This window comes from Oryctolagus cuniculus, chromosome 3, assembly GCF_964237555.1.
Source record: "Oryctolagus cuniculus chromosome 3, mOryCun1.1, whole genome shotgun sequence".
Lineage (NCBI taxonomy): Eukaryota > Metazoa > Chordata > Mammalia > Lagomorpha > Leporidae > Oryctolagus > Oryctolagus cuniculus.
Window position 1 is genome coordinate 8,833,664 of NC_091434.1, and position 26,898 is coordinate 8,860,561.

The following is a 26,898-nucleotide window of genomic DNA, read 5'->3' on the forward strand; positions in this document are numbered from 1 at the left end:
AGAGTTACAGAGAGGGAAGAACAGAGCTCTTCCATCCACTGGTTCACCTCTCTAATGGCTGCAGTAGCGGGAGCTGGGCTGATTTAAAGCCAGGAGCCAGGAGCTTCTTCTGGGTCTCCCATGTGAGTGTGAGGACCCAAGCACTTGGGCTATCTTCCATTGCTTTCCCAGGTGCATTAGCAGAGCTGGATGGGAAGTGAAGCCGCTGTGACATGAACTGGTGCCCATATGGGATGCCGGGATTGCAGGCAGTGGCTTAACCCGCTGCACCTCAATGCTGGCCTAACTGCTGTTTTTTAATCTTGTGTAGGCAGGCCAGGATTACAATTTTGGGCCCTCTGATGGGTTTTGGCCTCCCGCCCTTTGGCTGTTCCTTGGATTATGCTGAAAAGACTCCACTTCCACCAGTTTCTCTCTCAGGTCTTGGTACCTTGGAGCCCCTCTCCTGGCTGCTCCAGTAGGAGGCTTGCCTTAATTCTTGCTTTGCCATTGCCTTGTCCGTGTGGAGATTCTTGCACCTGTGAGACAAGAATCAAGGCTGCCTTCCCTCATTGTTGTTTCACCCTTAACAGCTTGGATACAACTCCAGCCAGCATCAGATCACCTTGTGGGACAGGTGAGCATGCGGACTGCCCTTTTGTTTTTCGGAAAGCCTCACTCGCCTCCCCCTCCATAGTAACTCAAGAACACGGAGTTGCTGTCAGCAAGTTGAAAGCGGTTAGCGTGGCTGCCTGTCTTAAGACGCAGGCTTGCTGACTAGGCTGGAGAAGTCCCCTGGAGCTGAGACTCTAAACTTCTCAAATCAGCTCTGGGAATGTTGGTCTGGTCCGACTCAGTTTCTTTTTGCAGGGATCTGCCTGTCATGCGAGACTGGGATAAGGTCTTGGAGTGACTATGAAATTCAGGCCAGGGCAACACTGCTTTTTTCCAAGACTCCTTGACTGGACACAGGCTCTGACAGCCGTTAGGATGCTGGGCTGAAAGCTGCATTCTGTTCTTTCCTCGGAGATTGATTTGTTGGTGAGACTGGGTGCAGTTTGCAGAGAGGCCATGGGCTCTGGCCTCCATGCCTCAGTGAATCCTGCCGTCACCCCAGACCCCGACAAGACCTGTTTCTTTTCCTGCTTGTCACACGCCTCTCGATGCTCTCCTTGCTCTGCCAAAAGCTGCTCAGTTCTTACAAACTCGAGCTCCTGGTCCCATTAGCTGGTATTTCCTTAGACATCTGGTCAGTCTGGGGTCAGAGTCCAGCTTTCCCTTTCACACACAGGCAGCCGACTCCTCAGCAGGTGCAGATCCCCCGTGACCTGAACTTGCGGAGACAGATCTCACAGCATGTTCTCTGGTATCCCCTTCCTTCTCAGCTTTCTCCTCTCAGGTCCAGCTCTGTCAGGTGTATGTAGTCCACACCTCTGAGGTAGCAAACTGGGGAGAATGTTTATTCCCCCACCACGCTTCTTCACCCCTTCACCTGCCTGGTCACCAACCTAAGCGATGGCCAGAACCGGTACCCTCCCTCCAAACTCCAGCTCCAGACACCTTTGCTACAGCTCCTGTCATGAAGGCTCACTGTTGAAATCAGGCCCGTGAGACAGGATTCAAGGGTGTAGAGCGACCATTTCTCTTCATGTAGGGGAGCGAAGTGATGGTATCTCTATTGACCAGGCAGAGGCCCAGTCCAGCATGCCTTCAGTAAAGGGAACTGATCACTCTGTGCAGGCTGTTCTGACAAACATATATCCAGGGTTACAGGCGTGGAAGGCTGCGTGACCGTGGGCAATACGTGCTAGTCCCACCTGAACCTTCCTCCCTTCCCTGTGGGCTTCAGTGCATGTCTGGACATGACAGGCAACAAAAGAGTTTTGAGAGATGTCTCAAACTCAGGCGAGATAAGAACTGAAGAACACTTTTGTTTTTATCCTCTTATTCCTGATGGGAAACAAACCTTCTACAGTAGGCGTTCTTTTGGGATTACATACTGGGATTACTATGACCCACCCAGAGTTGAAAGAAAAAAATGCCTGGTCTTTTTCTGCACCTCCACCTGCCTGGTTACAAGCTAGAGGATGGAGAACGTTAGCCTGAGTGAGTTGGGGTTCCTCGTGTCCACGTTTTCTTTGTGCTAAGCTACCCCTGATAGATCAGGGGCCGCAGGAAATTCCCCCCACCTTCGGAATGTTTGAGGCAGGCCTTAAAGAAAAATACTCCATTAGATCCTGACTCTATAGAGGAGCAAGCAATTTTACAAGGCAGATTCCAAATTCAGTCTGCCCCAGACATCATGAGAAAGCTCCAGAGACTTGCAGTGGGACCTGAGAGGACCCTGGACAGCCTCTTAAAGGTGACCACCACAGTCTTTCCTAATGTATCAGGAGGGGACCCGGCAGAACAACAGGATCGGGGAGGGGTGCGCTCCTGGTGCTGTCTCAGCTCTATGGGGACCCCTGGGGACCTTCCCACTACAGAGACAGTGTACACTTTGCCAAGGACTGCTGAAAAGGACCCTCAGGGCCAAGTCCTAGTTACAGAGGAGATCGCTGGAGACTTAACTTATCCCGAGGACAAGGGACTCCGAGGTCAGGCGTTTGATTCATCTTCCACGTGGGACTGAAGGGGCCCAGGCTCCGGTGACATGAGATCAGCACCCAGGAGCCCAGGGTGTTCTCACAGCAGACACTGGAGAGCAAATTTCTCCATCCTTCCCTCTAGCCTTGGCACCCTGTAAAGGGTGTCTCGGGAACTCCCAAGTTAGATATCTCACCCACCCTTTGAGCGGTGTCTGGAATTATTATATTTACTCCTACCAGATCCTACCAGAAAGCCCAGCCCCTTTACTAGGGGTAAAGACCTCCTGGCACAGACGAAGACCACGGTTCTTACGGCAGCAGGGGAGACTGCCTCCCTCGAGAGACAGACATCAATCCTGAAGTGTGGAGTGTCCAGGGGAAAGTCGGTCAGGCTGTGCCTGCTGGGCCTGTCTAGGTTCATCTTTTTTTTTTTTTTTTTTGGACAGGCAGAGTGGACAGTGTGAGAGAGAGACAGAGAGAAAGGTCTTCCTTTTTGCCGTTGGTTCACCCTCCAATGGCCGCCGCAGCTGGCGCGCTGCAGCCGGCGCACCACGCTGATCCGAAGGCAGGAGCCAGGTCCTTACCCTGGTCTCCCATGGGGTGCAGGGCCCAAGCACCTGGCCCATCCTCCACTGCACTCCCGGGCCACAGCAGAGAGCTGGCCTGGAGAGGGGCAACCGGGACAGAATCCGACGCCCCGACTAGGACTAGAACCTGGTGTCCCAGCGCCACAGGCGGAGGATTAGCCCATTGAGCCTCGGCGCCGGCTAGGTTCATCTTAAAGACCCACCCTCCTTTCCCCATCAGAGACAATACCTACTAAAGCCTGAGACCTGGAGAGGACTAAGAGCGACAGGAGACAGCCTCAAGGTGCAGGGACTTTCAAAGCCATGCTATAGTCCCCGCAACGCCCCTGTTCTCTGGTTCAGAAGCCAAATGGAGAATGGAGACCACTACAGGATCTCCACCTCATTAATAGGGCAGCAGTGCCCATACACCCTGGGTTCCTGGTCTCAGTACCTTGCTGTCTTGCTTACCGCCACTCTCCATAAGTCTCTTGGCCACACTCATGCAAGAGGAATATCTTACAAGAGGCCTGGCCAACTCCCCTCCTTCAGACTCCCTGTAGAGGCCCTCCTGCCTTTGCTCTCTGGTCCTTCCCTTCATCTCAGTGTTGGGAACGGAGAGGACGGGGTTGGGGTGGGGATGTTACACGGGTTCAGCAGCCAAGGCCCAGCACCTGCTCTCAGTCAGCCCTCCCTACTAGATGTATCTCATTTTCCTTACCTCTTCAGTCACCATTTTGAAAAGACACTGACAAGAACTTGCCACAACAGGGTTCATTTTAAACTGCCATCTTTTACCACCAACTGGACTCTCTGCAGGGCCACGTTTTCCAATCTCCCTTCAGTTTTCTCCTAGACTGACAAGGGTAGGAACCCTGGCTGCTCTGACTCAAAGACTTCACCTTCTCTTGCTTGCTAAATTATACAAGTTTCTCTGCCCACCTACTTAAGATTCTTCTGTTATCCAATCATCAATATACGCCTTGTTAAACTAGAGCCTTCCAAATGCCACTGTCCTAAATGTATAAAGGTCAGTGATTATACTTCCTAAGATGCTGCAAACTATTACTGTGATCATTACCAGTTTGAATCTTGCCATCCACAACATGATTCTAAAAACATTTACGTATGTCTTTTTAAAAAGCATTGTTGGGGCTGGTGCTGTGGCATAGTAGGTAAGGCTGCCTCCTGCAGTGCCAGCACCCCATATGGGCGCCAGTTCAAGTCCCAGCTGTTCCACTTCCGATCCAGCTCTCTGCTATGGCCTGGGAAAGCAGCAGAAGATGGCCCAGGTCCTTGCACCTGTGTGGGTGACTTGGAAGAAGCTCCTGGCTTTGCATTGGCCCAGCTCCAGTCGTTGTGTCTTATCTGTGGAGTGAACCAGCGGAGGGAAGAACTCTTCCTCTCTCTCTGCCTTTCAAATAAACAAATCTTTAGGAAAAAAAAAAAAAAAGGCATTGTTGGTACTATGCTTAAATGTCTTGTCTTCTAGGCTAAATATTTTCCCCAACCCTTCGCTAAAGTAATTGTGTGAAAATCATTCACCTGTTTCCTACCTAGATTCAACAACTGCTTATTGTTTTCAAAATTCAAAAACTGCTTTAAAGTAACTATGGGTTAAAGTTCTGCACGTTCTTTTAAAGGATAAGTTTCTCTTAATTTAGAGGCCTTGAGGATGACTGTTTAGGATTTGAATTGAAGGAACCAATGGGCAGGAAAGAAAGTTGTGGAGAGGGCTATAAGCATGAGAATGTATCCTTGGTTACAGAAGGTTAAGTGAAAGTTTGGGGCCGGTGCTGAGGCGCAGCGGGTTGAGGCCCTGGCCTGAGGCACCGGCATACCATATGGGCGCCGGTTTGAGTCCCAGCTGCTCCACTTCCGATCCAGCTCTCTGCTGTGGCCTGGGGAAGCAGTGGAAGATGGTCCAAGTCCTTGGACCCCTGCACCCGTGTGGGAGACCTGGAGGAAGCGCCTGGCTTCGGATAGGCAAGGCTCTGGCTGTTGTGGCCAATTGGGGATTGGGCTAGTGGATGGAAGGCCTCTCTCCTCTCTCTGTGTAACTTTCAATTAAATAAATAAATAAATATTTAAAAAAGAAAGTTTGGGGCCGGCGCCGTGGCTCAATAGGCTAATCCTCCACTTAGCGGCGCCGGCACACCGGGTTCTAGTCCCGGTCGGGGCGCTGGATTCTTTCCCGGTTGCCCCTCTTCCAGGCCAGCTCTCTGCTGTGGCCTGGGAAGGCAGTGGAGGATGGCCCAAGTGCTTGGGCCCTGCACTCCAGAGGAGACCAGGAGAAGCACCTGGCTCCTGCCTTTGGATCAGCGCGGTGCCTCGGCCATTGGAGGGTGAACCAACAGCAAAAGGAAGACCTTTCTCTCTGTCTCTCTGTCCACTCTGCCTGTCAAAAAAAAAAAAAAAGGAAGTTTGGATAGAATCTTTTTGACAGAAACTGAAGGAATACGCGTGTTGTGTAGAATGTGGAAGTTGACTGCTGTACAAGGTCAGTCTGGACCGGACTGGAAGGAATTAGAGTCAGCTCTTCTTAAGACAGAGAGCATTACCTGACGCGCCTCCTCTTTGTAACATGATGTATGCAGCTGTCCTGATTGGCTCATGCTAGTATTACATGCCAGTACTTTTTGAACAAGGTTTTTCTGGTGTTTTGTAACTGTCCTAGTATCTTGGGAAGTTTCATGTGTTTTCTTTTGCCTTTATTGAGTATAATTGCTGTAACTATTTGAATCTTACAGAAGTCAGCTTTATCAGATTAGATCTTGTCTACGGCATTAGGATGATCAGGTTTAACTTTGACCAGATGGTTAAAACCTGACAATTCTTTTGTATCTAACGTGCTAAAACTAAGTCTTTGACATTGAGGCTTCCGGCTCGATCTCACAAGATGAGGCTGTCAGCTGGGAGAGATAGTAACTGCCTATGCTTTGTGTTACCCAGGACTGAACAACCAGAAGCCATCGAACTCCACGCGGTACTCCAGACGATGCCCCCGGGGAACTCTGCATCCTACCCGGTCAGCCCTCAGAGGAATGCTCTACTGCTGCCCCTCAACTTCTGTGCTAAGCACCTGCCCCCACTGCTGATCTCTGCAATGGATCATACAGGAAAGGCATGTGAGGGAGGCAGGGATACTTCCAGGCCAGGAGGGATTCCAGACCCCGTATCAGGCAGCTGACTCCACACATACTACTCCATGGAGTCTTCATGAATGGATACTGGGAGAAGTCCACATCACGTCCACACACACACACACACACACACATGGCCACAGCACCTGCAGCAAGGCTGCCAATGGGCCAAGGCTCCAGGATGCTTCTCGCCTCTAACTCACCAGCTTTTCAAGGCCACTTTGTTCTGTTTTGGTCTCACAACCTCAGACAGCCACTGTGACTTGTCAACTCCAAGCCTTTACTGACCTTGCCTGCACAGGAAGGCTGAACTGCGGTCTGCCTGCCCCATCTCTGGGGCTGACTTTCCTTGAGCACACTTTGTTCCTCAGGTGACATCTGACCTGCCACTCTTAGTCACTGCGATAGGATCAGGGTGGTTGCTGGATGTGTCACTCAGTTACAGGTGACGCAAAAAGCCTCTCAGATCTGACTGAGCAAAAATGAGGACCTAACTGGTTTACATAAATGGTGAGGCCCAGCTGGCTCCAGAGATCCAACCCCCTGCCCCTTTGCACCTACGCCCTCTGTGCTGGCTGTGCGGTCGGTACAGGGTAATGGCTCTCATCTCTACAGTGCCGAATCCTGGGATAGGCAGGGGCACCTTTATCCAGTTGCAGCCACTGGTAGGCCCATCTGAGAATCACTATGGCCACTGAGACTATTGGGTCTGGCATTTTGGACCATCTTGGATGAGGCTAGGGAAGACATGACTTTTCCTTGTAAGGTCAGCACACTGTTCCCACACGAATGGAGACAAAGGCTGTTGGCAAAACTTCAGCTCCTAACACTCCAACTAAGGACAGGCAAGGCACGCTCGGTGGGGCTGATGAGGAGGTCTGGAGGGAGACAGCCCCTTACCAGGGACGCGTGGCTGAATGAAAACATGAGATGTCCTCTGTGTGAGAAATAGAGCTGGAGGCCCAGGACTGAGCCACTGGTAGGGGCAGCGGAAGCGGAAGGACATGGAGCCCCAGGGGACACCGTGGGAGCTGGAGCGGCCAAGTCCTGTGGTGGAATAAAGCTGGACTACTGCTGTTCTGGAAGCCCCGGGACCTTCCCTTTGGCCAGTGCTGGAGCCCCTGGGAGCTGCTAGTCCTCAATTCTAGGAAGCCTGGCTCTGCAGCCAAGGCTCCTGACCACGGTGTTCTCTACATGATTTCTCAGGAGAAGGACCCACTGCACCAGGTACCTGGCTAGAGGAACGCAGAGGTGCTAACCAATGCACTCATCCAGCAAAGCTAAAGAAAAACCAAGAGGAAGAGGAATAAAAAGGGAATGGAAAGATGGGAGAGGAGGGGAAAGGCAACAGGGCAGAAACGGCACCCAGAGCAGCAGCAAAGTTACTGTCAGTGTGCGGAGTCCTTGTGCTGGGCCAGGGTGGTGACGGAGGAGCCCTCTTCCGTTATCTACCTCTCACCAGGATGTTATTTCCCAGCAGTTAGATGAAAAGGCTTATCCCCACCCCGCTGTCCTTTGAGGAAACTTCTCAGAATCTCCCATACTGGCTTCCAGCACATAACTCACTGCCTGGAAGGCTGGGACCAGCAGTCTTTTACCGGGAGGCATTAAGCCCAGTGACACTGGGATCTCTAGTAAATGCAGAGCATAGTTGTGGTTTCAACTGCCTGTCACAGGTCCTCTCCTTGTGCCCTCCTACCTCCCTCGTCCTCTCCTGGCCAGCAGCCGGCACCAGCTTCAGAATGGCCATTTTGAGCTGCTCTGTACCCTTCTGGCTTAGTTCCCTGCAGTCATCTCCTTTGGAGTCTATCAGTCCCAACTGTCGAGAGAGGGCTCACCTTCTCACACGAGGCCACACAAAGCCATATGGCTGCTGGCCAGGCAGAGGATGCACTGGTCTAGAGTTGGTGTCCACCTGTGGCCAGGAGTGGGCCAAGGGGATCGCTCTAAACAGATGGTGACTGAGCTCAGGTGGGGGCTTGGCCGAGGCATGAAATGAGCACTAGAATGGGGCAGCAGCATTTTCTCACCCCCACGAGAGAGGTGAGCCATGGGGGTGATGCACAGGTGATGCTGTCCCACTTCTGTGGCCACTTGTTTGACCTATTTGAATGCGCTACACTCTGCACCTGTTTATTAGGACTCTCTTCACAGAGCACCACAAACGGGGTCTTCTGACAAGATGGATGTGTGTCTCGAGGCCCTGGGACCAGCGTTGGCAAGCCACACTCTTTCTGAAACCTAAAGGGGATCCCTCCTGGCCTCAGCTTCTGCAGGTTTGCTGACATCTCTGGCACCTCTTTTTGCAACACTGTGATCTCTTCCGTCATCCCCTGATCTAGGCTGTGTTTTCATACACTATTTTCCTATAAAGGCACCAGTCATGTAGGATTAGGGGCCCACTCAACTCCAGTATGACCTCATCTTAACTAACCACATCTGCAATGACCCTGCTTCTAAACAAGATCACAATCTGAGGGATGGGGAGTATTTTATGGGGGAGGGGACATAATTCAACCCATGAATCTACCTACATGAATTGTATAGCCTATTTCCCACAAATCAGATGCACACGTAAACATGGCAGAATTACTCCCAAAGGCATGGTCATTACCCTAGCACTGTGATGTGAAGGTGCCTACTTAACGTCTTTATGCATCCATCAGATGTCTGTAGTTATGCTTTTAGTACTTACAAAGCAGGCAATGTTACCAAACTCCTTCCAAAAAGACACAATGTAAAAAAAAATCAGTATAAAAAACTACTTAGGAATAATATTTCATTTATTTAAAAGGATTCTTTAGTCACAGCTTAAACAAGGCCAACTGAGAAAAATAAATTTGATAAAGTAGACAAAATGCAAAAGCATTAAAAAATGTGACCAACTGCCTCTTAGTTTCTCTAGTGTCTTGGGTAGAGTCATGGTAATGGCCAAGATGGCCACCATTTTTATTTATTTCCATTTTAAAAAATATTTACTTGTTTGAAAGAGTTATATAGTGAGAGAGGGAGAAACAGAGAGAGAGGAGAGAGATCTTCCATCTGCTGGTTTACTCCCCAGATGGCTGCAATAGCCAGGGCTGAACTAGGCCAAAAGCAGGGGCCAGGATCTTCATCTGGGTCTCCCATGTGGTAGCAAGGGCCTAAACACTTGAGCCATCTTCCGCTTCTTTCCCCAGGCCATCAGCAGGGAGCTGGATTAGCAGTGGAGCAGCCGAGACAGGAACTGGTACCCATATGGGGTACCATCATCACAGGCAGTGGCTTTAGCTGCTACGCCATAACACTGGCCCCCTATTCAGCATTTTTAAAACAGAATAGACTGGCATCCAACAGGAAAGAGTTGTTTCTACATTCATACTGTTTTATGTCAAATTCTGTATCAGTGGCTGCCTCTAGCTCCTCCTTACTCTTCCACGTATTCATTATCCAAGATTATCTCTTACAAGAAGGGTGGCCAGGCTGGTTATTGTGGCATAACAAGTTAAGCTCTACTTGGGACTCCCACATCCCAAATCAGAGTGCTGGTGGGTCCAGGCTGTTCCACTTTCAATCCAGCTTTCTGCCAGTGTACAGACTGGGAGGCAGCAGGTGATGTCTCAAGTACTTAGGTCACTGCCACCCATTTGGGAGACCTCCATGGAGTTCTTGGCTAAAAGTGCTGAAGAGACATTGTAATACAGCTTTAACAGGAAAGAGATGTGTTAGGAAGAGATATGTGTTATTTCATATAACCCTTCTATTTTTAGGAAGTAGAAAGCTTTCTATTTCTTGGGGGAGAGAGAGCAAGCCTACCTCTCCTCGCTTGTTCTCACAGCACCTTTTCCCTCTCCTTTTTATCTTCCACGTGGCTGTGGCCAGAGTCACCGTTCTATTCTAAAGCTTCCATCATTCTATTCTCCTGCACAAATAGCCCTTATGGATTCCTACTACCTAGACTAGTAGTTTTCAAATGTTTAGTTTCCCAAAGCAGAATTTTCCCTTTAAAGGGCAAGTCTATACAGATTTTTCATCTATATTGATCTATACCAATTTAAGCTTATCTACTGAATAAAAGGGGGTATTTAGTGAAGATAGACTTTTTATAAATTTCGATTGATAGTATTTAGCTATGATAAAGTTAGAGAACAATCTGATAGAAAATTTTGAAATTGAGCACTATAATATAGATGAAAATCAGTATCAGTGTTACTCAGCATCAGCAGTTTCTGCATTTTGTTAAGTCATATAAATACCTTGATCCATGCAGATAAAAATCTGTTCTTTATATTACATCCAACGTGATCTTCAACTGCAAACCTGATCACCGTGTTTCAGCAGCTCTAAAATGCTATCAACTATATCATTATTTTATATATAGTCCAGAAAGGAAAAATAGGAATTAAACTTTGAATATATTAATTTTTTTTCCAAAAAGTATGTCTCCCAATCATTAGGCTAAATAGCAAGCCAGTCTCCTCACTTCCTCAAAAATTAATCATTTCGTGTTTTCCCAGCAGCAGGCCTAAGTCACCGAAGATGTTCTAAGCAGCCCAGAGCTGGCCTCTGCCTCCCTCCGCTCTCTGTGCTCCAGCTGCACTGGCCTTCTGTCCACGCAGCTCATCGCCCACCTCTCAGGTCCAGCTTGACTTCTGCTCAAGAGCCTTCCATGACCCTGACCAAGGCTGCCCCGGCGCACTTAGGCACTCGGTATCTGCCTGACAGCACTTGCCATGGCTGACGCATCTGTTTGGCTCGTGTTCCTTGCAGTAGCATCCAAGAGAGCAGATAACCCTGTGCTTTTGCTTCCAAACAATACCCCTAGTGCTTGGCACAAAACCTGGTGGCACTGGGTACACACGAGATACTCAAACAGTAGTTGGTTGAATGAGCTGAAATTAGCTTGAAAACAAATAACCAAAAACTATTCAGGCTACTGATTTTAGATATTCAATTCTAAGGATTCAAAATTTATAACTGTAAGTAGTACAAACTTTTAAGAGTTGAATCGTTGGGGTTGGCATTGTGGGATACCAGGTTAAACCATTGCCTGTAACACGGCATCCCATATATGGGCACCAGTTCAAGTCCTGGCTGTTCCACTTATGATCTAGCTCCCTGCAAAGATGCCTGTGAAAGCAGAGGAAGAGGGCCCAAGCGCTTGGGGCTCTGTCACCAACACAGGACAACCAGGAGTTCCTGGCTTGTAGCCTGCCCCTACCTGGGCTATTGCAACCATTTGGGGATTGTACTAGCAGATGGAAGCTCTCTCCCTCTAATTCTGCCTTTCATATAAATAAGTTTTTTTTTAAGAGTTGAATCATTAACAATTTCTACAAAATTATTGTCTCCTGGTTATAAAAACCAGGTCAAACTACTGAAAACCACGGTGTTCACACCCTCTTCAGCTTGATGTTATCACAAGGTGATCAGTGTGTTTTTGTAAACTGTCAGGAAGCCAACATTTTGTGCTGAGCTGGTGAGTCTGAGATTGTCATGATTTTCAGGCTTACCTCTGCTCCAATTATACCTGCTTTGTATAGGCACGAATCCAGAGGGCTGATGAGAGCTCAGCCTTTCCGCACAAGGAAACATTTGTTCAAAATCCTACTGTATTCCTAGGGATGACAGAGGCTCTCCTCCGTGGCCACACCAAAACATGTTTATCTAGACTTTGGAAGTACCAAGTTAAGGCATTAAAAGGTGTAGCTATTTCTTTGGTTTGAAGATTTTTTAATCAGTGAAGACTCATCCAAAGAGGAGGCTTGAATAAAATGCTCAGGAACCCTCAGAGGCACATTCATTTGCAAAACAAAAGGATAATCTGCCAGCCAGTGACAGGCCTTGAGCCAAGTCTTGTTTCTTGATCTGCTCCCTGGCATCCAGCTTTGTGTCCTACATCAGCACCATACTCAAGTACTTGAGCCCCTGCCTCCCAGCGAGAGACCTGGGTGGAGTCCCGCCTTCTGGCTTCTACCTGGCCTGGAGCTGACTGTTGAGGTCATTTGGGGAGTGAACCAGCAGATGGAAGATCTGCCTCTGTTGATATGCCTTTCAAATAAATAAATCTTGTTTGTTTGTTTGTTTAAAAAGGTAAGATGAGAAATCACTACACAAGATGAAATACCTAAAAAACTTCTTTAAAAAAGCTTGTATTTGTGGACTGAAAATTTTGAAAGATGTCAAATTACAAACTGATCCACATATCCACTGCAACTCTAGTCAAAACACCAATATGTTGTGTGTGTGTATAAACATAAGCTAAGTGTAAAAATAAACAGCATACTGGTGACTTGACTAAAGGGATACTGTAACTGTTTTCATGGCATTCAGACATTCCTTCAGTGTTCGCTGCTGGGTGCCAGGCCCGCTGCAGGGTGCTTTCCAGAGGGTTCCACAGTCAGTCTCCTTTCCCGAAGATCCTCAGGGCAGAGAGGGTTCCGTGGTGGCAAGCCTGGAGGCAGTCTCCTCTTGGAGAGTCACGACGCACAGTAGGGTTTCAGAGGCTCTGAGAAATTTCAGAGAAAATAAGCAAATACAATTTTGTTTCAAACAAGGCTTTCCAATTTTATTTGATCACGAAACATCTCTTTGCAGAACTCTGGCCTGGGTGTGTTTTACACACAGTGGGCTCTCACCGAATCTGTGAAGTAGTCAAGGAGTGAGCTGATCTCATAGATGAAGAAACGGAACAGCGGGCAGGAGAAGACTCACACTGGGTCTTACAGCTAGTACAGGAGGCTCTGAGGCAAACTTAGTTAAAAAAAAAAAGAAAAGAAAAAAGAACCACCCAGTGCTTTTCCCTGTATAACACATGATTTCATGTGAAGTAGGATTTCAGAGATGGAATAAACCTCAATGATCTCTCAGACCATACATAACCTTATTATGTTGATGAGGCACCTGGGGCCCAGACAAATTAAGGGCCTAGCCCCAGGTCAACAGCTTGCAGACTAGCAGGAGGAATAAAAGGATCCATGACTCAGCAACTCCCAATTAAGTGCTCTACTGCCCCATATAATTATAAAGCAAATCTGTGTCAACATAGGGTGAGACCAAATTAACTGCCCAGAGTGAGTAGGCGCTGGTAGGTGCTGAACCAAGGATTTACCTGGAAAGAAACGATGACTGAAGCTGTGTTGTCATGTGATTTTGACAGGAAGATTCTAGAGCCACGTGATGACTGTGTTCTAACACAGCACAGCCCTGAACATTAGTATGCTTAAGAGAGTAACCACTTTACTTGAATCATTGCATCTTTCTCCTCCCCTAAAGTGGCAAAAACAAAACAAAACAAAACAAAAAACTAAGAGGAATTTAAAATTTCTGATTAAAAGTGATTTTGCAACGCTAACTTGGGCCCATCGTGGACAGTCCACAGGTTGGGAATAATTTTTCTGTAGTGTGTCAGGCAATGAAGAACAGAAGAATAATGTGGTTTAATGTGACAAACACCTGGCCCAACCTGTAGGGCCGGGCCGGGCATGTTTACTACAGCTGCTGCTGTCAGGAAGAGCGGGCGAAGGTGTACATGACGGCAGCAGGGAAAACCAAAACACGCCGAGACGAGGGCTGTGGCAGACTGAAGGGGGAAGGGAAATTCAAGACAAAGACAAGGAGAAGGGGGAAGCTCCCGGCTGGCCTCTGGCTCCCACCGGGAGCAGCAGCGGTGGTTTCTGTGTGGAAACACTGTGGCCGTGGCTGGTGGTCAGCAGGCAGGACGGGTGTTGTGTTGCGGACTTCCACGAGCAGGCAGTGTCCCTCAGGGACAAGGAAAGGAGGCGGAAGTACGAGGGGGCAGTCCCTCTCCTCTCCTCTGCTCTGTGTCTGGCTCTGGGGGCCTCGTGCTGGGGGTGAAGGGATAGCAGGGCACTACTCAGGGTTCCTGGGTTCCTGAAGAAAACGCCAGCCCGACAGTAAGGTGACTGCACTCACCTAGCTCCCAAAGTGTGCAATCTGGTGTTCATTTAAAAAGACTTTAGGGCCAACACTGTGGCGCAGCAGGTGAAAGCCCCAGCCTGAAGTGCCAGCATCCCATATGGGCTCCGGTTCAAGACCCAGCTGTTCCTTTTCCTATCCAGCTCTCTGCTAAGGCCTGGGAAAGCAGAAGATGGCCCAAGTTCTTGGGCCCCTGCATCCACGTGGGAGACCCAGAAGAAGCTCCTGGCTCCAGATCAGTGCAGCTCCAGCCATTGCGGCTATCTGGGGAGTGAACCAGCAAATGGAAGACCTGTCTCTCCCTCTCTCCATAACTCTTGCCTGTCAAATACATAAATCTTAAAAAAATAAAAAAATAAAAATTTAAGTTGCTTGAGGAATTCTGTTCTTTACCCTGATCAGGGCAAAATCCACCTGTTTAGTGGGTGACCTTTGCCTTCCTTTACGCCTCAGCTCTCCCTATTGCTCGTTAGGGATACAGGAGGGCTCCAGAAAGTTCATGAAAAATGCGTGTTATCTTCTATTCCCATTTCTCCACAGACTTGTTGAAGTACCCCGTAGCTCGTGCCAACAAGGCAAGCAGGAGCGATCCGTTAGTTTCTCACAAGTAATGATTACCTATATTACCACAGAAAGAACGGTCAGCAGTTGCTGGTCACTAAGGTTTCCTTACAGCTTTACAAGCAATCACTAACTCGTTTGCACATTTTCTCAATCTGTAGAATTAGATCCCTCCGGCACCAAAAAAAAAAAAAAAAAAACAACAAAACCCCAGAATTCTGGTGACCTAGCTGCAATCAGTGCTGTGCCAGTGGTGAACATGGAGGGGCCTGCTCAGAGGTGGCGCTGGTGACATGGGGAAGCCGAGGTGGAGAGTGGGGCAGCGTCCCTCCTTCACTTTCATTTAAAATCTGATGCTTTTCTTTGATTATAAAAATAAAAGCTCACTGTACAAAATTCAGATCTTTCAGAAACATGAATGCATAAAGTGAAAGCAAACCATTACTCTATCCCTAACAGCAAAGCACTGCAGGCTTTTCCTCTGACATTTACTGAAAAGTTTACTAACATTCATTTAAAACGACTTTTAAATGAAAAAAAAAAAAAGGATCACACTATATTTAACCCAGCAACTTGCTTTTTTTGCTAAATATTTAACTTGGTCTACTATTTAAATAGAAATCCACCTCACTGTTTTTAAAACGTTGCATGGTATTCTACAGTATGGTATGAATGAACCACAGCTTAACACATTTCTACTAATGAAAAGATAATAATATTCATAATTATTTTACTTTGGTGAATCTTCTTGCTCACAACAATGAAAGCATTTTTGGATATAAAATCCTAGAGATGGATCTGCTGGGTCAAATGGTGCATGCATTAACATTTTTACAAGACCGCATTTAGGGAGGGCGGGTAGGATGGGGAGAATCACTGTGTTCCTAAATTTGTATTTATGAAATGCATGAAGTGTGTATACCTTGAATAAAAGGTTTCTGGGAAAAAAAGACTGCATTTAAATTTTAAATCTTTAAAAGTGGTTAGAGTTTGAAATGGCACTAGCACAATTCTTTGTTGTCTCTCAGTCTTCGCCAAGTGTAGTTTTTAAAATTCCTTTGTCACAAGTCACTGAGATGAGTTTCCTGTCATAGGGTGGCCTGGGACCTGAGGTGATTTCAATTTGTCGGGGCACAAACAATTCTAAGGCACTTCAAAAATATTTGCCATTTTTTGGAGGGGAGGGGCAAGCTTTTCGATATTCCCCCCTCCCAGTGATAATTAGCTTCAGCTATCTTTTAGGAGCTTTGTGCAGGATTTGGAAACACAGATGGAGTAAGACTCATCTACTGTCCGATTCTTCCACCTTTCATCTCCTGAGGACTGCAGCACGCCGGCACTCTCGGCACTCTCGGGACAACGGTGTTATCAACTGCAAACGGCCACTCTGCGAATTCTAACACTGCCCCACTATTTGTCACACTAAACCTAAGCCGCCAGCCTCGGTCATCTTAAGCAACACTTCCAATATGAGAGGAGAAAGAGCAAAACAACTGTTAACAGAACCCTCTTCGATTACCTAAACTGATTTCTTGCTTCCTCTGGATTCAAGATTTTAAAATGTCTGTACAAGTCATTACCTTGGCAATTTCTCATGAACTTCCTATGGAGTTAAAAAACCAAAGGTAAAATCATTTAAGTGTTTAAAGGTGCTTGTTGGGGTCACTGACATTTCCCTAACATCTAGAATGGCTTATCTGGAATATAAGACTTGTTCAGTACATGTCTGTTCAAAGAACGACAAGTTCTTTGAGCGCAGAAATCTTGTATTTTGTGTCTATATGATAAATGCCAAGTTACTGATTAAAACGAAGCAATGGATGTGTTCATTCAGGAACACAATTTGGGACTTTCTTAGAAGCCATATGTGAAATATTCCTGGCCTAAACAATATTCAAGATTCTTTCCAGCTCTAACGTACTATGAATCTACGAATCCAAAATAAGAAAACGTATTTACACTATTCAAACTAGAGTGAAAAGCTGGGTGAATCTTTGACACAGAAAGCAGTGCACTGGTTTTTCTAACAGATCAAATTTGAGAAATCTATACAGATCTAACGCTCTGAAAGTTGTTTTGAAATTAAAAAAAAAAAAAGGGGGGGGGCTGGCACTGTGCTGCAGCAGGTTAACCCCCTGGCCTGAAGTGCTGGCATTCCATATGGGCGCCGGTTCTAGACCTGGTTGCTCCTCTTCTGATCCAGCTCTCTACTATGGCCTGGGACAGCAGCAGAGGATGGCCCAAGTCCTTGGGCCCCTACACCCACATGGGAGACCCCGAAGAAGCTCCTGGCTTTTGGCTTCGTTTCAGTGCAGCTCCGGCCATTGCGGCCAATTGGGGAGTGAACCATCCAATGGAAGACCTTTCTGTCTCTCCTCTGACTTTCAAATAAATAAATAAATCTTAAAAAAAAAGAAATTAAAAAAAAGCACACTGTTGTTTTATGCCTCTATAAGAATAAAAACATCCATATTTTGAATTTTACTGTGTGTGAAGGCAAAGAAAATATTTATGTATAACATTTATATTCTGGACCATGTCACTGGTGGTGTCGCTCCCCCTCTTCATGGAGGAGCAACACAGGACCCTGCGCTGTTCTTTCGTCTGCTCGGCCCTTCCCGGGTTTGCTGCTGGTTCTTCCCGGGTTGGCTACTATCCCTTCCACCTCCGTGGAAGGGCAGTTCCCCCTGGCCGCATTCCCCACTTCCGCAGGGGAGCGGCACACCGCCGGCCGGCTTTCTTCGGGGGCTGCACAGGTGTTCCTTCAGATGTTCCCCTTAGATGTTCCTGGTGCATGCCGTCTCTCTCCTCCTTTATAGTCCTCCTCCGCCAATCCTAACTCGGTTGCCCACACGCCGAGTACGCTGCTCTCCAATCAGGAGCAAGTCCTACAGTTTATTGGTTGAACTGGAGGCAGCTGTGCGGAAGCTGTTTTCTCCTCTCCCAGCGCCATATTGTAGGAGAGCAGATGCATAGAATAAGTCTTAATTCCAGTAACTTAGTCTAGTCCGAGCTGCTCCCCACAGAGGAGAGCAGATGCATAGAATAAGTCTTAATTCCAGTAACTTAGTCTAGTCCGAGCTGCTCCCCACAGATCCCCCTTTCTTTTTATTTTTTGGTGTTGATACGCGCCTGTCTTCGGTGTCCCGCGGCACACACTCTGCTCTACTTGCTAGAGTTGCCACAGGCTCTTACAAGTCCTATCAATCAGGAAAACCGAATCCGGGTCCTCTCTTCGCCATGTTGTGAGGAGGTTTTTAGGCGCTGATGCGTGCCTGTGTTCGGTGCCCTGCAGCGCATGCTCTGCTCTGCCCGCAGGGGCTTACAAAACCTATCAGGCAAACCGAATCCAAGCCTTCTCATTGCCTTTTTGTGGGGGAGACTTATTAGTGTTGGTTCATGCCTATCTTCGGTGACCTGCAGCTCATACTCTGGTCGAGCTGCTTGCTTGGTGCTTACCGCCTTAATTAGGCAGACCGAATCCAAGCTTTCTCATTGTTGTATTGTGGGGAAGCCTTACTGATGTTAATTCGTGCCTATCTTCGGTGACCTGCGGTGCATAAGCTGCTAGCTGCCCGCAGGTGCTTATCGTGCTCATCGCCTCACTTAATCAGGCAGACCGAATCCAAGCTTTCTCATTGGCATGTTGAGGGGAGGCCTTTCTATTTCTCTATTTCTCTATCTCCGGGCATTCCTATTTCTCCCATTTTACTTCTATCTTCCAGCATTCCTATTTCTCTCACTTTACTTCTAAAACTTCTGTTTCTCTTATCCCTGCGGCTTTCCGGCAGCGCTCGCCCCGAGGCTGCTTCTCGGCACCTCGCCCGCGGCAGCTTCACGGCTCTGCGCGGCTTCCCGGCGCCTCGCCCCGCCGGCGCCCGCCCCGCGGCGGCTTCACGGCTCTGCGCGGCTTCCCGGCGCCTCGCCCCGCGGCGGCTTCACGGCTCTGCGCGGCTTCCCGGTGCCTCGCCCCGCCGGCGGGTTCCCGGCTCTGCGCGCACGCTCCGCGGTCTCCACGCACTTCGCGCCCGCACCACGGCCTCGCGCCAACGCCCCGTGCTCTCTCTGCACGCGGCGGCTTCCGCGAATGTTTCCGCCACCACCGGCATTCAGTCCAAGTTCCCCGGACTAACCTGGCGAATTCTGGCGGCCCACGTCTCTGCCTCTGGTTCCAGATCTTCGCCTCTTGCTCCCCGGGGTGACTTGAAGAATTCCAAGATGGCTTGGCCTGCACTCGCGGCTTCATCCTCCCTAACATTTTTCTCTACCCGGTGTGTTTCCCTAAGTTTTCTTCCAACAATATTCCTCCCTCATTTCTCCTGGCCTCTCCCCACAGTCCGTATCCAAGTCTAAGTTTCTTATAGGTTTCACTTTCACTTTCAACCTGCAGTCCGTATCTGAGTCTAAGTTTCTTCTTGCTTTCACTTTAAATCCTAACTTCTTTCCCACAGTCCATATCCGAGTCTATGCCTAGGCTTTCAATAGCTTCTTCCGGCACCTAGGCTCTTTGCTAGTCTCTCTCTCCGGTATTTTCCCATTTCTTCCCGTTTCTTCCGTCCTAAGTTTCCTATCCGTCCTAAGTTTCCTATCCGAGTCACGTTTCCTATCCGAGTCACGGCACCATTATGTCGCTCCCCCTCTTCATGGAGGAGCAACACAGGACCCTGCGCTGTTCTTTCGTCTGCTCGGCCCTTCCCGGGTTTGCTGCTGGTTCTTCCCGGGTTGGCTACTATCCCTTCCACCTCCGTGGAAGGGCAGTTCCCCCTGGCCGCATTCCCCACTTCCGCAGGGGAGCGGCACACCGCCGGCCGGCTTTCTTCGGGGGCTGCACAGGTGTTCCTTCAGATGTTCCCCTTAGATGTTCCTGGTGCATGCCGTCTCTCTCCTCCTTTATAGTCCTCCTCCGCCAATCCTAACTCGGTTGCCCACACGCCGAGTACGCTGCTCTCCAATCAGGAGCAAGTCCTACAGTTTATTGGTTGAACTGGAGGCAGCTGTGCGGAAGCTGTTTTCTCCTCTCCCAGCGCCATATTGTAGGAGAGCAGATGCATAGAATAAGTCTTAATTCCAGTAACTTAGTCTAGTCCGAGCTGCTCCCCACAGAGGAGAGCAGATGCATAGAATAAGTCTTAATTCCAGTAACTTAGTCTAGTCCGAGCTGCTCCCCACAGGTGGTATGGCACTAATAAGACAAATATTTGACCTAAATTCCATGACAGTTAAAGCCAACAACAAAAATGCAGTTAAAAAGATGTAAAGAGGGAATCAGCATGAAGGAAGGATCTATCTAAATCTGGGGCATACTTTTATTCTGGATAACACAACATTTTTTGGACTAAAGGGAGAAGAGAGAAAAGTATGAGACAATTTTAGAAAGTCACCCCAGAAGAAAGTCCGCCTTATAAAACACATTTTAATTCTAGTCTTTGGGCACTTATTTATGTCAGGCTGCCTCTTACTGGATGCTTGGTTTCCTGTGCTGAGACTTAGAAAAATTATCTTGTGGTTAGGAAATAGCATATTCTCAAGACAGTTGACTTAAAAAGTGGTGGTGTTTTTTTTTTTTTGGCTTGCTATTTTTTACAACAAATTTTACTTTAAAAAGAGGGTGAATTAATCAGATTTGAGCTGTACTCTCCCTGGCTAGCACTGCAGTGGATTTATTCAAATGCTTAAAAAAAGATGGATCAGATCTTGAAAAGGATTTGGTAAATGACAGAAAAAATGAAGGCCAACATGTTGTAGAGCTTTTCGATCTGTTAAAGGAGAGTGAGGATGCTGGCGGGGATGAGCGAGCAGGCCATTTCATAGGGGGGAGCCGAGTGCGCCAGCTGGACCTCAGGACACGGTGGTCTGACTGACAGCAACCCCAGAACTCCTGAGGAACCCCGCGGGGGGCTGCTCCTGACGCCGATTTACAAAAATAAAAAATGAAACCCGCTCAACTCAGGCGTAGGGCAAGAGAGACCAGCACAGCCCGAACACCAGACCCTGGAGGGAAGGAGAAATTTTACAGACACAGTATGGAAAAGCAGTAGATGGAAGCTGAAAACCACCGGGGTTATTACATAGGGATATTATTATCTTTCGGGTTTTTTTATGTGTTTCATTCGTGTTGGTGCAAAATTGTCAGGGTCATAAACCCCAAAGCAAATGGAAAAGTCAAAAATCCTTCCAAAATAGACAAAAAAGTAACAAAAAAGGAAAAAAAAACTTCACAATAGAAGAAAACCCTAGTTAAATATGTAAAAAAAATCCCTATAAAGGGCTCATTAAAAAAACAAAATATACTTTTTTTTTTTTTTTTAAAGCAGAGATACCAACCCGGGAGAGACCCGCCGAGAGCCAGCGAGGGCCACCTAGAGCCAACGCGGCTGCGGCCGGCGGGGAGCCGCGCTCCGCCGGGACCCCCGACCCCGGCCCGAGGCGCGCCCGGCCCCGGCCCGGCCCGGCCTCCTCGTGGGGCAGCGGAGGTCGCGGTGGGTGGGGCGGCGCGCCGCGCGGCTGACAGGGCTCCGAGCCGCCTCCGGCACTGGCGACGGCACGGCGGGGGCTCCGAACAGGTGAGCGCCGGGCGCGCCGCGGTCGCGGGCCTCGGAGGCCGCCCCGAGCCCGGAGCCGGAACCGAGGCGCCGCCGGCCCCTTCTCGGGACCCTCGGCCGCGCCGTTCTCTCGCCCCTTCCCGCTCCGAGGCTGAGGCGGCGCGCCGGCAAGCCGGGGTAGGGCGCCCGGGGCGGCGCTGCGGCGGACGCCCGCCGGCCGGGAGGGGGGACGGCAGGGGACACGCGGGCCGAGGTGACGAGCGAAAGCTGCCGACCCGGAGCCGGGACCGGCGCTTCCGGCGGGCCGCGGTCGCTCCGGGCCTGGCGAGGCTCGCGTTCCGGGCCCCGGGCGGGGCCGGCGGGGAAGTCAGGGGAGAGGGTCGACCGCCGCTCGCACTTGCCTGAGAACGGGTGACCAGTAACTGGTAGTAGTCCTTGCTCGGCGCCGGGCCTTGTCCGACAATTTCGAACAGAGTCTCCGGCAGCCACGACGCCATCTTGGGACGCCACCGCCGTCGCTAGGACAACCAGGAAGGGGCGGGGCCTGGCTGGGGTCATGGGGCTAAAGCCCTGGTTTAAATCGAACCCCGCTCTCGGGGGCTGGCAGGGGGTTTTCTAACTGGTGGGGGCCGTCCCTTCTTCCCGGGGGGTCCCAAGGAAGCCGCGATCCGCGAAGTCCCCACGTCTAGAGCCCGGGTGACCCGAAGGGGAATTAGTTCCTGCTGCCACGGAGGGGAGGGGGTGACCCCGGCGGAGGGATACCAAGCGGCTCCCACAGTTCCCTTCCTGGTCCCTCGAAGGGATCGGGGAGGAGATCGGAGGCCGCTCGGCGAGTGGATCCGGGCGGCGGGGGAGGGAGGGGCGCCGCGATGGGCCGCGAGTGAGGCAGCAGGGCCGGCCCCGCGGACGAGCTCGTTAGCCGGAGCGGAGGGCAAAGTAGTCCCCGGGAGCGCGCTGGGCCGGGCGGGCAGGGAGGCGGCGCGGGCGGAGGCGCACGCCGGGCGCGGTGCTGCGGCTCAGCTGATAATTGAAGGGACCGAGGAGCCGCCGCCGCCGCCGCCGCCGCCGCCGGGGGGGTGGGGGAGCGAGTGAAGTTGCTGCCGCGCCACCGAGTCCGGACCGGAGACTTTGGGGCCTAACTAGGTAACGGGGGAGCGGCGCCGAGCGGCGGGGGCCGGCCTGGGGGGAGGGGGCCGCGCTCGGGGGGGGGGGAGGAGCTGGAACAGAAGTCCCAGGAAGCCCGGCGGTGTCATCGCGGCGATCCGGCCCCGCTCGGCCTGCTCCCGGCGGCGGCGGCGGCGGCGCGGGGCCGCGGGCGGACGGGCCGGGGGCGGCCGGGCGAGGCGCTCGCGGGAGAGCGCGGCCGGGCGGGAGCGGGGGGCGGCTCGTGGGCGCCCCCGGTGCTGCGGGGGGCCCCTCACGCCGCCGGGGTAAGGCGACTGCGTCTCGGGGAGCCCGGCGGGGGGTGGGGGGGCCGGAAGTGGGCTTCGGAGCCTGGAGGGCGTTAGGGAAGGGAGAAAGTGGGGGGCCGGAAGTGCAGGTGGGGGGTGTGGGGACGGCCAGGGTTCCCCGGAAATGGGACGGGGGGCCCGGAAGCCGGGAGCAGGGAGGCTCCGGGGCCGGGGGCCGCCCGGAAATGGAGGACGAGGGAGCAGCCCGAGTGACAGCACTCGTGGGGAGCGAGGGTCCGCGGAGGGAGAGGCCGGCAGGGGTCGGCCGCGGGCGGGCGGGCGGGCCCGGGCCGCGCGGGGCAGCGCTCGGTTGTTGTTGTGGGAAGTTGAGGCTGAGGGGGTGGCGGCGAGAGGGAGCCCCCCGCGGCCCCGGCCAGGGCCGAGAAACTGGACTGGGGGGCCGGAGCATCCTTGTCAGTGCGCGGGGCGGGGGGGGCAGTTGTCACCCCGGTCGCATTAGCATGCGGAGCGAGTCAGGCGATTAATTTATTTATATGTGGATTACATAAAACCTATTACCTCGTCTGTCCGTGCCGGCGGCCCCTCTCCTGCCGGCCTTCTCCGTGACGAGTGGGTTGCCAGGACAGAACCACGTTGGAGGGGCGTGGAATCCCACATCCTGCCCGCGGCGGCTCTTCCTTGCGTAGAATAACAACAACAAAAAGACCTCTCAATTACCGAGAGGTGGAAATTTCGTGGACATGCAAGAGCCCGTGCCCAGGGCCGGGAGGTAGCTGGACGCTGCGGCCGCTCCGGCAGCCGGCCGCGGGCCTCGTCGGCGGGCCCGGCCCTGTGCGCGTGGGGCTGCGGTGCCGGGCGGCCCCGGCTTCCCCGGGCTTGCCGGCGCTGCCAGCTCACCGGCGTCCGGGCCTCCGCCGGCTCCGGCCCTTCAGTGCTGTGCTTAACTTTCCGTTTCCCTCCAGAGGCTCATTCGGTATTTTTGGCATTTTTGTGTGTGTGTGTGTGTGTGTGTGTTAAAAGACCTGGCAAGTTGAGACTCAGAATCTCTCCCTCTAAAAAACAAAACAAAAATACGGGATAGAAAGTTGAAAGAGCTATTGAGTGGGGTGAAAAACCAGCGCTGTGAACAAAGGTCCTAGTTGTGTTAGCAAAAAGGCACAGGCCTGTGTGTGTGTGTGTGTGTGTGTGTGTCGCGTTTACACCCTGGGATTGGGGGGGCAGTTAGACTTGAGGCGTGGAATTATCAGGTTTAGGGACAACAAATTGTAGAGGGTTTTATTGAGGCTTAATTTTCTGTTTACAGTATGCAAACAGATCAATATTAAGTTTTAAAGTAAACATTATTTCTGATTCTTTTCACACTGCCTGCCTGCTCCATGTTCAGCCCCAGAAATTCCCAAGTTTGGCTTTCTGTGTTTTTGAGATTGGGCAGCTTTTACTTCATTTAAGCTTAAGGGAGCACATCAACATGGTTGAGGTTTGTGGGCTTTGTACACGCCTGCCTTTCTGTGAGAGTGCCCATACCCCTAAGAATTGAAGGACTGTAATCAAGATTATTCTTGTTTCCACTCACTCCTAGTATTTCAGGGTTGTGAGTGGCTGTTAAGTCCGTTCAGCTGACATTCACTAGTTAGTATGTGTCTGTGATCAAGCTTTTTGTCTTCATTTTCTAAAACCTAGAGAACACTCTTGACACGAAGGGTTTCAGAAGGTACTAAAGTAAAATTACTCTATTTTAAAACTGGATCCTATAGGTAGATGCTAGTGTAAAAAAAATTGTGTTTTCACTTAGCAAGGTAAATTTAGGGTAATGTTTACTTTAACATTCTGGCTGTTTAAGATTGCCATGTTTATGTTGTCCAGACAAGGTTTTATGGTCATTTTTTTTTTTTTTTTTTTTGACAGGCAGAGTGGACAGAGAGAGAGAGAGAAAGGTCTTCCTTTTGCCGTCGGTTCACCCTCCAATGGCCACCGCCGCTGGCGCACCGCCCTGAGCCGATGGCAGGAGCCAGGTGCTTCTCCTGGTCTCCCATGGGGTGAAGGGCCCAAGCACCTGGGCCATCCTCCACTGCACTCCCTGGCCACAGCAGAGAGCTGGCCTGGAAGGAGGGCAACCGGGACAGACTCCGGCGCCCCGACTGCCGGCGCTGCAAGGCAGAGGATTAGCCTAGTGAGCCGCGGCGCCGGCTATGGTCCTGTTTTAAGAACAGCATCCTAGCCCAGCGGACCCATTGCTGGCTTGGAAACCTGCACACTGCCAGTTAGTAGCAGTGTGACCTTGAGCTAGTCATGTAACCTTTCTGTTCTCCATTTATTTTATCTGTAAAGTGGAAATGGGTGATACCTCTCTTTACCTTACTTGGTGGTTTTAAGGCCCAGCTGTTACAATGGCTGTGAAAAAAACCAAAATGCTAAATAATTTGTGTGCTGTGTTAGTGTATTAGAAAGTAATATTAGCTATTTTGAAGTCATTAAAAAAATAAACAGCTTGTTCTCGGTGGTGGTCATCCTATGTAAGGTAGGTTGAAGAAATAAGTTACAACATTCTCTAATTTGAAATTGCTGCTTAATTGGTAGTAGAATATGGTCCCATTTTTTTTAATCTGCTTTTTTTTTTTTTGCATCAGTGTTCCAGGTACTTTTCCTGTATATAGCATAGGAATAAACTTGTTAATATTGTTTAGAGAAACTTCAGATAAATTTCTTCCTATTTTTTTATTGACAGATGTGTACCCATTCTGGTTTGTGGTTATTATGAAGTTGGCTTTGTAATGTTGAAGATTACAGTTGAGAAAAAATGGTTCTGAATCTTGGTTTCTGGTTTCTTTACAATCTAAGGAGGTTTTTTTCTTCCCCCTTTTAAATATGCAAGTGGGCATCTTTTTGAGCAAAAGTAGTACCAGTTACTACTTTTTTCCCATGTTTGCTGAGGGAATTTGATGATGTCCAGTCAACAGCAGCCTGAATAGTGCTTTTCCTTATTTTTTTTTTTTTTTAAGATTTATTTATTTATTTGAAAGTCAGAGTTACACAGAGAGAGGAAAGGCAGAGAGAGACTCATCATCCGCTGGTTCACTCACTCCCCACTTGACTGCAGCAGCTGGAGCTGGGCCAATCCGAAGCCAGGAGCCAGGAGTTTCTTCCAGCTCTCCCATGCTTTCTCAGGCCTTAGCAGAGAGCTGGATTGGAAGTGGAGCAGCTGGGACTCAAACCAGCGCCTTTATGGGATGCTGGCACTGTAGGTGGTGGCTTCACCCACTGTGGCATTGTGTTGGTCCCCCCACTTTCCTTTTCATTCAAGTTGTTTCTTGCTGTGGCTACCCTGACTTGTACTTTTCCCTCCTTTAAATCAGCAGATTCTCACTGTGTACAAAGTCATATACCAGTGAGAAGATGCCGAGGACAACGTCAGCATGCCCTTTCAGCTCACTTCCTCAAACATCCTTCTGCCCTCTTATCTTTTCCTTGTACTTTCTGGTTAACTCTGTGCTTCATTTCTGGATTGTAGTGCTGCCGTTTGTTGACATGTGTTGCTTCTGTTTTCCAACTGGATAACAGGCTTCCTGAGGGCAAGAGTTATCTCATCGTTGTGGTATGTCTGAAGCTTTCGTAAACCTGATGGAAAAATAAACTCCATTTTCCTTCCCGCCCCAAGCCTGGTCTTGCCCAAAATGTAACCAGTCTTCTGCCTGAAAGGGTTTTTGGCCCTAAAAGATTGTTCATGGTGTTTCCCGTGGTTGGTTCAGTGTCTCTGGCCTTTTCCCATCTCACCCAGTTAATGGATGAGATGTGAGTGAATGGTGTGGTTACTTCCGTGTTAAGCCAGTGGCTTATTCAGTGCTTCTGTTTTCTGTAGGCCAGGCTGCAGTTAGGCCCACAAAAGGTGGAAGAATGAGAACATGGTACATATTACAGGACAGGTACAGTTTGTAGACTATTTCATAATCGCAGCCCTTGTGGTTTTTAACATGTCATGTAAGCTTTACATGTTCTACCTGTTGATGGTTGCTCCATAATGACTGCTTGGCTGTTGCTTGCAGTGACCAGGCAAATAGTGTACAGATGCTGGACCTGTCTTTTATTGTTTAGGTGAATTTAATTTGGATAATGTTCTGATTTTGCGGAATGTAGTTCTTTAGTTTAATACCCTTATTTATTGATAGCTTCAGGTTATTGGCGAAAAGATTGTT

General features: G+C 49.9%; 2 protein-coding genes and 1 long non-coding RNA gene across 31 annotated transcripts in view; 1 reads left to right on the forward strand and 2 right to left on the reverse strand.

The window, feature by feature from the left end:
• Nucleotides 1-22,184, reverse strand: part of FBXO36 (F-box protein 36) — a 103,686-nt gene extending 81,502 nt beyond the window's left edge. The window contains exon 1 of the mRNA XM_002712441.5: nucleotides 21,698-22,184. Coding sequence (XP_002712487.2) covers nucleotides 21,698-21,793 — 96 coding nt within the window. The 5' untranslated portion in view covers nucleotides 21,794-22,184. The remainder of the gene's footprint in view (nucleotides 1-21,697) is intronic.
• Nucleotides 12,392-13,498, reverse strand: LOC127491681 (uncharacterized). The gene is made up of 2 exons (XR_007920540.2): nucleotides 13,367-13,498; nucleotides 12,392-12,763 (listed from the first exon to the last, which is right to left on the reverse strand). It is a non-coding gene; the product is annotated as an uncharacterized lncRNA (long non-coding RNA).
• Nucleotides 17,048-26,898, forward strand: part of TRIP12 (thyroid hormone receptor interactor 12) — a 153,631-nt gene continuing 143,780 nt past the window's right edge. For 8 of the 29 annotated variants that reach the window (XM_051849045.2, XM_051849052.2, XM_051849051.2 and 5 more), the window contains exon 1: nucleotides 22,253-22,439. The gene's annotated coding sequence lies outside the window, so the exon portion shown is untranslated. The other 21 variants (XM_051849056.2, XM_070070097.1, XM_051849057.2 and 18 more) reach the window with 6 other exon arrangements.